Source organism: Notothenia coriiceps, unplaced genomic scaffold (assembly GCF_000735185.1).
Source record: "Notothenia coriiceps isolate Sejong01 unplaced genomic scaffold, NC01 NC01_scaffold00018396, whole genome shotgun sequence".
Taxonomy (NCBI): domain Eukaryota; kingdom Metazoa; phylum Chordata; class Actinopteri; order Perciformes; family Nototheniidae; genus Notothenia; species Notothenia coriiceps.
Window position 1 is genome coordinate 6,973 of NW_011351097.1, and position 11,433 is coordinate 18,405.

General features: G+C 41.1%; 1 protein-coding gene and 1 long non-coding RNA gene across 3 annotated transcripts in view; both read right to left on the bottom strand.

Moving 5' to 3' along the window:
* The window catches only part of LOC104951008 (uncharacterized), a 21,649-nt gene that overhangs the window by 3,787 nt on the left and 6,429 nt on the right, over positions 1-11,433 (bottom strand). Inside the window, exon 3 of the long non-coding RNA XR_798979.1 lies at positions 3,115-3,119. This is a non-coding gene — a long non-coding RNA (uncharacterized lncRNA). The remainder of the gene's footprint in view (positions 1-3,114; positions 3,120-11,433) is intronic.
* Positions 8,155-11,433, bottom strand: part of LOC104951007 (zinc finger and SCAN domain-containing protein 32-like) — a 3,398-nt gene continuing 119 nt past the window's right edge. The window contains exons 2-5 of one of the 2 annotated variants that reach the window (XM_010777635.1): positions 11,107-11,266; positions 10,789-10,850; positions 9,567-9,660; positions 8,155-9,463 (exon numbers count right to left, since the gene is read on the bottom strand). In XM_010777635.1, coding sequence (XP_010775937.1) covers positions 8,484-9,463; positions 9,567-9,660; positions 10,789-10,850; positions 11,107-11,266 — 1,296 coding nt within the window. In that variant the 3' untranslated portion in view covers positions 8,155-8,483. The remainder of the gene's footprint in view (positions 9,464-9,566; positions 9,661-10,788; positions 10,851-11,106; positions 11,267-11,433) is intronic. The other variant, XM_010777634.1, reaches the window with a different exon arrangement.

Consider the following 11,433-nt stretch of genomic DNA (forward strand, 5'->3'; position numbering starts at 1 on the left):
CATGCCCAGCTTCATCACTTTAACTCGTCCTAGATCAGCTGTTAGGCTCGGCGACGAGGTTATTTTAAAATGCTTGTTACTGTAGAACGCTAAGAAAAGCTGTTACCGGGGCTGGGTTTACTACTTGATGAACTAGTTGCTATTTCACTGACTGTTACTTTAAGTCAGGGGTGTCCAAACCTTTTTCACTGTGGGCCACATACAGAAAAATACACAAAGGGCTGGGCCACTCACTAGAGCTGAGGTATTTTGCCTCATAAGTTAAAGGTGGGGTAGGTGAGTTTGATAAACCGGCTCGAGATACATTTTTTGTTATATTCCATGGAATATTCTTAACATCCCGATAGCAATGAATATCTTAAGTGCTTAAAATCCATAAAAAAATGTCATCTGTGGAAGCCGTAGTGCTGTAAAAAACACGACCAATCATCTGAGCCGGCCCGGCTAAAATAACTGGATGGCCTACCTGCCTGTCAGCCTTCCATCTGTGCACAAACTTATCTCGTGCCCTCATTGGTCATGTGCGCGTTCGTGTGTGTTGGAGGAGGGGCTCTGTAAGGAAGTGGCAGATTTCTTCCGGCTGTGTATTTTCAAATTCTAGCGCACTCGAGCTGGTTTCTCCAAAATGACCTACCCCACCTTTAAGTTATAAGTTGGAAAAGTCAATCCAATGTAGGTAAATTATTCTTGATACTTGAAAATGCTGTAAGAAAAAAACAGCTCATAGGTCTCCATGGGGTTTCATTTATTTTGTTGGCAGCTCATTCCTTAAAACAGGAGCTTCAGATTGATTATAAGAAGAGGAAATATGGAGGGTAGATTTCAAGGTTGTTATGTAAATGTGTTATTGGGCTTTTTTCTTATCAACTTAGATTTGTTAGAACATATTTTGAACTTTAAATGAATGAATTTATCTGAAAATTTGGCGAATTAACACGTGAATACTGTGTACATATATTTGAACATATATATATTTAAGAAGTATAATATAAGACAAGCAGAAGTTTATTGTACTTAAGTCATTATACTTTTTTAATTTGCTGAGTGAGGGCCGATTCAAAATGGTCCGCGGGCCACATTTGGCCCTCGGGCCGTAGTTTGGACACCCCTGCTTTAAGTCTTAAAATCCTGGAAACTGATAGACCATTCTTATACACTCCTCCTTCAGCAACGTTTACATTTTAAAGGTGTACATACAAACGATACACAGTCATTCTCCTACAGCAAGTCCCTGCTTGTGATGTAGTATACTGTATTCAGAGTGTTTCAGTGAAACGACATTGTATTGTACTTTTTAAAGAAATAACTTAAAATGACATATTTATTGTTCAGATCTTTTACATTCCCCAACACGAGTACAGTGATGTTCCCATTATTTGATGTTGAGCTCATCACACATGTCTTCAGGCTAAACGGTGGAAATCATAATTGTAAAAGAAGTTTAAGATGTTCTAAAATATTTATACTAATAATATTTAAGTGTTTTGTTTTGAAATTGCTTTGATTATGTATCAAGAGTTTGATGAACAGTTGAAGAAAGGGATTATTGGACAGTTACTAAAGTATGTTTATTTGATACAAATCTTCCTCCTTGTCTTATCACTGTGTTAGCAGACTGGGATGTTCTGCTTTAAGAGGTACTTTACTAAAAACTGTACAAATTGTGGATCTACTTTTACAGTAAAATGACTCGACTCAACCTTTTCATGTGTGCTTTGTTTTAAACTCTAAGGTGTTTTATTTCTCTGCTCATTTGTGGTTTTGGAGGTTGGTGGGATGTGTGAGCTATTTCCCCTGAAGAGGACTCTCAGTCATAACGACTTTCTCTTGACTCATCTACCGGTTTTTAAGTTTGTTTTTTACTTCCGCTTATGCAGTTAGTTTTTTTAAGCCACCATATAACTGGTAATCGATGTAAAGCGAAAACTAAACTCACAGGAGAACCTAAGCCCTGTCTTAATGAGAAGTGTCAAATCTAATAACAACACATATTTCATTTTACTCTATGGTGCATTTTATGAAATAAATATTTGTTTCATGAAATAACCACACACTAATTGGACCTTGTGAAAAACATCAGAAGCAGCCAAAGACCAACAAGAAGCACGAGTGTCCCGATACTGTCAGCTGTTTATACGCATACTCTATGATTAAAGAGGCCCTATTGTGCTTCTCGGGTTTTCCCTTTCCTCTAGTCTGTTATTTAGCCTGCAAAGTCTAAAATCCCTCATTCCCTCCAGAGGGAGTTTCCCCCCCCCCCCCTGCCTGAAACGCCTCCATTAGACTCCTTTGTTTACTTCCATGACATAGTGACATCACTATGTAAGACTTGCACCTTTATTGGCTAGTGCTCCAAGACATTGTACGTGATAGGCTAAGGGGCGGGACATCTCTAAGCGGTTGACCAATCACAACAGAGCCGGCCAGCTAACCAATCAGAGCAGACTGGGCTCTGGTTTCAGACAGAGGGTGAAAAGAGGTGCTGCAGCACAGGCAGTGTGAGAAAAATAAAGAGCTTTTTGAACATTAAAGCATGGAGGCATGTCATGTCATGTTTAGGCATGTCTGCCTTTAAAGCACAACCTCAATGCAAGCTTCAGAGAGTAAGAACGCTACCAGATAAATCCAGGTGGAGTTAACCCCATCATGATGGATGACATTTTTATTGTCTGTTTGTTTGCCCATCACCTCATCAGCCATGTTTACCCTCATTTTTCTTCTCTGTCCACTCGATTCACCAACAATCTAATCTGATCTATGTTCCCACATTCTAACCCAAAACATTTCTACTTCCTAGATCCCATTCCTCGTCCTCCTGATCCTCCTCCTCCTCCTCTAAAAAGAAATTTTCCATTACGCTCAGTCACCCGTGTTTATGGCCATACAAGGTCATGAGAATGATTTGAGCTGTCTGTCTCCCTGCAGCAGGTCCAGGTGTTTGCACAAAACGTACTGAAGCAGAAACAGGCAGTGCGTATGTAAAGTTAGAACACATCACGCTATCAATACATCAACAAGTTCCCCTTCTGGTTCTACAGGTTAGATTTATGGCTACCCGCACACTATACTTAAAGTGGACCTATCATGCTATATTTGAATAATATAGTGTAGGACCATACCTATATAAGGCATATTTATACTTTTTATTTTTCAAAATACCAAACAGATCATGCATTTTAGCCATTCCTCATTTCGCTCAATTTAACACTGTCTTAGCATGGGCTGATTCTGTGAGAACAGCACCATCTACAGGCCTGGCATATGTACTACAGCGTCTCCAGCGCTTTCCAACGGCAATGTCTGTGGCTGTCTCCTCCTGATTGGTGGAGTTGGCCCAATAGCCGTGGCGCCACTTCTGTGACGTCATAGAAGTGTTCAAATCTGGATCAGTCTGTATCAGATCCGTTGCAGCCCCTTTTTTAGAGATTTGGGTATGGAGGAAAATAGAGAGGGTTGTGTTTTCTGACACTTGGTGAGTTCCCTGGAACACCGGGGACACATATTCATGTATATAAGACGTACAAAAGTGCATTTTGCATGATAGGTCACCTTTAAGTAAAAGTACCCATAACTAGCAGCTGTTTTAAAGAGTACCTGACCTCCCTTTATATTAATAGAACAATAATGTCATTGTTAGCTAATGAATGTTTCCATGCTGAACAACGGCAACATGACAACGTTTTCATTGGTCCCTGTTCTTTAGAGAAGACCAGGAAATGATAGATACACGGATCGTGTTCAAAATCAATAGGCACGCAATGACTCTAGATAATAATGATCACGCCACCAAACACACATTCAGACTAAAAGGAACCAGCCTGTTTGGAAAATGGAAGAAGTAGAAGTCAAAAAGTCGTACAGAAANTAGCGTTGTGTGTTCCTTCCAAACAACTCAACTTTGGTTTCATCTGTCCACAGAATATTTTGCCAATAGTGCTGTGGAACATCCAGGTGCTCTTTTGCAAACTTCAAACGTGCAGATCAGAACACATTTTATGACCAACTTATGCAGAAATCCAGGTAATTCCAAAGGGTTCACATACTTTTTCTTGCAACTGTATATAAGGCATATTTATACTTTTTATTTTTCAAAATACCAAACAGATCATGCATTTTAGCCTTTCCTCATTTCGCTCAATTTAACCTGTCTTTGCATGGGCTGATTCTGTGAGAACAGCACCATCTACAGGCCTGGCATATGTACTACAGCGTCTCCAGCGCTTTCCAACGGCAATGTCTGTGGCTGACTCCTCCTGATTGGTGGAGTTGGCCCAATAGCCGTAGCGCCACTTCTGTGACGTCATAGAAGTGTTCAAATCTGGATCAGTCTGTATCAGATCCGTTGCAGTCCCTTTTAAAGAGATCTGGGTATGGAGGAAAATAGAGAGGGTTGTGTTTTCGGACACTTGGTGAGTTCCCTGGAACACCGGGGACACATATTCATGTAGAAAAGACGTACAAAAGTGCATTTTGCATGATAGGTCACCTTTAAGTCAATAGGTGTGTTTAAAGGTATGCAAATTATGTTAATAAACATAATTAATAAAGGAGGTAGTGTATGTTTGCAAAGTTGCTTGTATAGGCTGACACTAAAGTCTAACCTCTTTGGGAGATAAAATGTGAGTCAATATAAATGTACACTTTCTGATACATGTGTGTGTGGACATGAATACAATATAACATGTATTTTAGGGTAAAACAACACATTGATCTGCCAAATGATTGAGGATGGAGCAGGTATGTTTTCCTCACACAATTATTATTACAACTAACACCTACTGCATTTAACCCTTAGATGATTAAGTGGGTCTTTTTGGACCCGGTGAGGTGGTTTTCTTGAAGGTCCTTTTTGACCCACTTAAGGAAGAGTGTGGGGTCCAGTCACTCTAAGGGCATCGAAGGGGAAAGGAACACTATGTAAGTGGACTGAGCAGAAACTCCTGCCCTCCTGCTTCTACTCATTTTGTAAAAAGCAGAAGAAGAAATAAGAGAAATTAAAAACAAAAGAATAACCCTCAGTGTTCATGAGGGGAAATCATTCATTTCCAGACGTCAACTTCTTCCTCTAACACCTTGAAATAGCTCTGTACTGTATATATTAGCACTAACACTCTTTACACTAGAAGGTTACAATGCATCTGTCACACCCTCAATCGTCTACGTAACAGGAAGCCCCTCTGGCACCGAGCGTTACTGTAGGACAGACTGTTCCTGAACAGTGTTTATATTGCAAATTAACTACCTGAGCCACTGTGTCAACACCAGATGAAGCCATACAGATGAAACCTCATGAACATGAAAAGTATCTCTGACACGTGAACTAGAACAAGACACAACATGTTCCTATTAGAAACAGATAGTGTGCAGATGAACAGAGCATCCCGGCCTACAAAGCTGGCACTTTTAAAATCTTTGGCCAAACAGGAAGACGATGTTCTCTCATTTGCATGATCCCTGCGCCTGCTTCAACATCAACACATTAAAGGGGGCCTATCATTGTCATTTTCATGGTCATATTTGTATTTTGTGCCTCTACTGACATGTCTCTCTGCTTTAATGTTCAAAAATATGTGCGGCAGAAACTCTTTTCACCCTATGTCTGAAACCAGAGGCCAGGGTGCTCTGATTGGTTAGCGGGAGGGTTACATAGTGATGTTACATGGGGAAGTGTGTGGGAGAGAAACTCCCTCTGTAGGGAACACAGGGATTGTAGCCTTTGCAGATTATTAACGTGCACAAAAGCTAGATCACACACTACAGGGAAAACCCCCCAAAAGCATGAAAGGGCTCAACCCAATTCTCCAGCGACTGGTTGCAAGAAAAAAAGCGTAACATACCAAGCAATACAGGTAGGCTATATATTGAAAGGAATTTAGGATAACATGCAAGAAATCGGTAGTTATCGATGCACTCTAAAATGTGTTTTTGGCGGTAAATATCGTAAAGGCTGTCTGAGGATCAGTTGGGATGCTTCTTTTATCTTTGCAGTAAAGGGGAACTGAGAAGTGTGAAGTTCCTGTTCAGACAGCTGCAGTTCCCTCTCTGCACTGTGATGTTATTAGGAATAGCTAACACTGCCCTCTGGTGTCATTCCATGGACCAAAGTGACAAAACTACAGGCTTCACAGAAGATGTAAATTGAGAAATGGTGAAACAGTCAGTCAATGGAGAAATTAGTCAATAGCTAGTGAATAAATCATAAACAATTCTTATCAATTCATGTTTTTTATCAGGCGGTACGCAAGTCATTTCCTGGATCCAACGTTGAGGATTAATTTTCCTTCATTGATATTTTAACATATTTGGCTTTTTTTTCTTGAATCCCAGCCAGGCTGCGGGTGTGTGTGTGTTTCGGGCTGGGTTTCGCTGTGTCTCGCTGTCTCGCAGACGGCCACTGGGCTCACAGGGAGGGGAGGGGGGGGCAGGAGCTCCAACAAGCCGTGTAGGACAGAGTGAATACACATACTATACAGAGATGCTGTTTGAGAAACCAATGTGAGTTTGGAACATTGCATAATATAAATGTATTTAGACCTCAACTATGGAATTATGATCAGTGGAAATGGCCATGACATGGGACCTTTAACTTAGAAAACTGTAATTTGACTCCTTTTTGGCATTCAATAGACCAACAAAGTAACAGTATGTAAACGGTTAAGAATTGAATCGAGAATTGTTGTTTCAGTCCTGGTTTTTAAAGTGAATAAAAGTAAAAGTAAATAAGAACAAAATGACCTGATAATGAAAAACTGTGAAGACAATCCAGCTTCTAATTTAAATATCTAAATCATAACAAAGAGTAATTCATTTTCAGGATACGTTTTATGGAAAATGCAGTTCAATAGACAGGCAGGTTTTTTTTTTTACATCAAATCATAAAACTTGAGAGGTTCTCAGGTTTCACTGGGGAGAGTTTACGGGACGATGTTGAGCATGTTGTGCTTCTACAGTTTGATGAAGTAAGGCATATTTCTACATGAGGAGAGAAGACAGACTGTGAAGATCGTTAATCTGCAGGTTTATTTTATATGTTACTTTATATTTCAGACGTAGTTTTTTGGGATTTCTAGCTTTGCAGGTGCCTTTGAAATATTGACTTGTGTGAATTCTGTTTGAGGGTGCAACTTTAATAATTATAAGTATTTTAGAAAACAGGCAAACATCTTTAAAATCCATCCAGAAGGATTTTGCATAGTAGAATATGCATTAATATACAAAGTCTGTGAGCAATGTCAGAAGTTAAAATCCCAACCAAAGAAGCTCACTGACTTTTGGTTTGGTTTTAGGGTTCATTCCAGTCTCATTTCACCTGAGCAACATCAGCTGAGAGTGGTGCAGTGACGACGTCGTTTTGTAGAACAAACCGGAAGTTTTAGATTCAAATTTGTACATTGGGTTTCGAAATATTGCCGGAAAAAAAGGTCTATGGCAAACACACGTTTATGATACCTACACTTTTCGGTCAGCAGGAGAATCTGCACACATTACCTCCACTTTAATGTATTTGTTTTTTATTTAAGTGTAACCGCAATTGCCAGAAATAAAGAGCTAACTTTAAGCTATAAAGGAACTACATCACTGTCCCATGACTTCGAGTCACCACCGTTAAGCTAAAGGTGGCTAATGTTCGGCGTCATGATGTTAGCAGTCTCTCTTATACCTCATTCACACCAACGGTGTTTCAGGGCCGGTTCGGAGCTGGAGCTTGAAAAGCACCGGGTTTTCCTGTTCACACCGCAGCGGAGCAGCCTCTTAGCTCCGGAATCCGGTTCGTTTCAAGCACTAAAAAATTGTCCGGCCAGAGCAAAAGCACCGCATAAATCACGCTTACGTCAAGGCGGGGGCAGGGGGAATTGGAATCGGAATCGTCGTTGAAGTTGATGATTACGATTGTAAAGCAGTTTTGAATGTAGCATGTAACGACTGTAAAGTTGGTAGGAAAGTCGTCCATTTCGTTTCGACAGAGCAAAATCAATACGAGTAGCGCTTCAACACAATCTGGCCATTGTGGTTGTTGTCGGTGTCAGCTGTGAGGGGTTTCCGCGCGGTTTGGCTTTATGAAGCAGGCACGCAAACGGTTACGTCATGACACAAACAATGACGCAATGACGCAGCACCAGTCGGACTCTGGGCGGTGTGAAAAGAGCCGGAGCTAAACAGAAGAACCGGTTCTGAACCTGAAAAGCTCTAGCACGGAGCTTGAACCGGAGTTGCGTTGGTGTGAATGAGCTATTAGCCGCTTGTTAGCACCTGCTGTTTTTAAGTCACGTAAAAGCTTCAGACGTTCACCAGCTGGGCGTTATCTGACTTATCTCATGTCGTAGAACAAAACGTGAACATCTCTTTAGCTTGTGTTAACCACGGACCTTATTTCAGCCATATAACCCCAAATACGATCAAAAAATGTTGATTACAGGTGGAGAGAACCAGAAATGTCCAGGTTTTAGGACTCATTCCTGCACCACTCGATACATGGCTCCACCTCAGCTGTATGTGTGGATGATTCTGTGGCGTTTCAAATGGTGCATCAGGATGAATGTCTTCCCGCAGAGCGAGCAGCTGTAGGGCCGCTCCCCGCTGTGTGTGCGCTGGTGGACCCTCAGGCTGCTCTGCTGCGTGAACCTCTTCCCACACTGACCGCAGCCGTACGGCTTCTCGCCCGTGTGTGTCCGGTGGTGGATGTTGAGGTGGGACGAGCACTGGAAGCTCTTCCCACACACCGTGCACCAGAACGTGCGCTTCCTCTTGTGGCTTTGCTGGTGCAGCTTGAACTGGTGCAGACGGCCGAAGGTCTTCCCGCAGTGCGAGCAGGAGAATCCCCGAGTCGATCCGGAGAAAGACCTGTGGGACGAGGGAGGGTGGAAGCTGCCTGTTTGGACGTGAGAGTGACTTACGACCGGTCTATCTGAGGCGGCACTCTCCCTATCCGAGTGTTCATCTGGATGTGAGGGGTTTCTCTGCGGACCTCCCTGAGGTCTGGGTTGAAAACCGGAAGACTGTGGACCATCCTTCTGAAACTCACTGTTGTACATCCCATTACACGGCCTCTGAGTGCTTGCAGCCTTGGTCGAACCCACATCAGAATGGTCCGGAAAGGTGTTGGAGTATTCCTCTACCACACTAGAAAAGTCAGGGAAACCTGCATCAATGTCGTCGCCTTCAATGATGGAGGACCAGAGCTGGGAGTCTCTCTCATCCAAGGAAAAGTCAGCGGCAAGTGGAGTCTGCTTGGCTGCGCCGTGCTGGCACCCGTCCTGACTAAATCCTGAGCGGTCCTCCTGCTTCTCCGTCTTCACCGTGAACTGAAGGCCACTGATGTCTCCTGCACGCGCTGCAGAGTTATACAAGTCACTGAACTCTGATGATTTTCTTGTGCCGCCCTCCGAGAGGTTTAACTGACGGTCCTCCTCCAGCTGCTGGCTCTCTGGAGCGTTAGCTGGACGGCGGTATTGACCAGCAGAACCTGCAAATGAAAGGAGAACTCATGAGGGATTGTGTGAATAATGTGAGCATTAATGATTATTTTTGGATTTAATTCTTTAACAAAATCCAATTCTTTAACTCACCAATCGGCCTTGCAGATTCACTGATCCACAGCATCTCATCTGGACTTTCTTCTTTAATGGTGAACGAAACTGTGGCTTCGTCAATATCAGGAAACTAGATAAAGAGAGGATGGCTTCAACTTTAGTTAAGCTGTGAACACAACATGTAATAACCTTATGAAATGGATTTGATGAACACGTTGGACTATACACTATTTATAAATGGAGCAGACACACTTCAACATTATCTAACTTAATTGACTTGGGATACTTACTACATTCAAATCCTCAGGGAACATGACACTGCTTTTACTGTTGTTTATCTTTTAAACTGTACATTATTAACATGCATTTACACTTCTTGTATTTATTTGTTTCTATTATTGCACTATATATTGGTATCTTGTGCACTTTCCTATATCTTGTCATCTTATGAGCATTTATTTGCAGCCGCGATTATTATTATTATTATTATCCAATAATCTCCTTTTCTGCACTACACCAATTACTGAAGAGAATATCTGCACGTTAGGTGCTTACATCGCCCATATGTTCAGCAGCTAATCATTCATTCAACCAGTCAGTTTGTAGTTCTGGGACATTTTATTTGTAGCTCCTTGATGTTGCTAGAAAGTGAACCCACTGGTGAGAGCCAGAGCTAATGTTAGGGCTGCTTGATTATGACAAAAATCATAATCACGATTATTTTTGGTCAATAACTGATATCACGATTATTAAAAATGTACTTTAAAGCATCCATTTCATTAAAAAGAAAATTTGAACAGTAAGTTTTTAACAGTTGATTACCCAGAACTTTAAGTATAATTAAACTGAAAAAAATTAAAAATAATAATAAAATAATATTAGTTTTATTTCGATTACGTTGTTTTCGTAATCGTTGCAAGCCATAATCGTAATTGTGATTAAAATATGATTAATTGCACAGCCCTAGCTAATGTACACATTTAGTTTGGAGCCGCTTGTATTCATGATAAGTATGTTCCACACCAGTGTCAGTGCTGCTCAGGTGAAATAAGACAACAATGCTGGGCCTCCTACTTGGTAGACCCGGGCAAAACATTGACTTCAATGAAATACAACCAATAAATAATTTGTCCATATAGGAAAACGGGGGGCTTTTGGGGCCCCTGGTGGCTTTTGGCCCAGAGGTTCATGTACATCTACACAGATATTACTGAGTAATAATGTTGACAAAAACAAGAAATATGAAAACAACACAGACCTTAATATCTGCAGTAGGATGTGGACAGCTCCGCACATCAGTTCCTCTGTCCATGTAGTTTTCTGGTGCAGGTAAAGAAAAATACATTAAAACAAAGTCAAATGAAAAACAATTTTGGAGGATTTGCATTAAATTATATCAACAATGTAAGTAATGTAAGAAGATATCGATCCTACAGAGGTGTCTTGTTCTTATTTCTCTTCAGTTGTACTGTATCATAAAGCGTGTATCATGTTGTACACTACTACATTAATATGCATAATACATGAGTTTACAGGAGTAATAATTAGCAGCATTATTAGTCATAGAGCCTCTCACCAAACCCCCGCTGCAGCTGACCTCTCTTGTTTTCCATCATCAGTAATTTCCTCTTCAGTAACTCATTCTCGTTTTGCTTTCGAGATATTTCCAGATGCAGAAACGCACATTTGTCATCGACTAGTTTGGATATTTCTGCCACAGCTGCTTTCACCAAAACCTCCATTATAGAAGATAACTGGGTTTGAAAGGGAATGCACGTCGCCATGCTGATTCATGTAAGGTAATATATAAGGGTAAAATATAAGAAATACGTCTTTAAACGCAATGGTTTTTATAAAAAAATGCGAAAAACAACCGACGCACTAAGATGTTACATCCCTGAGA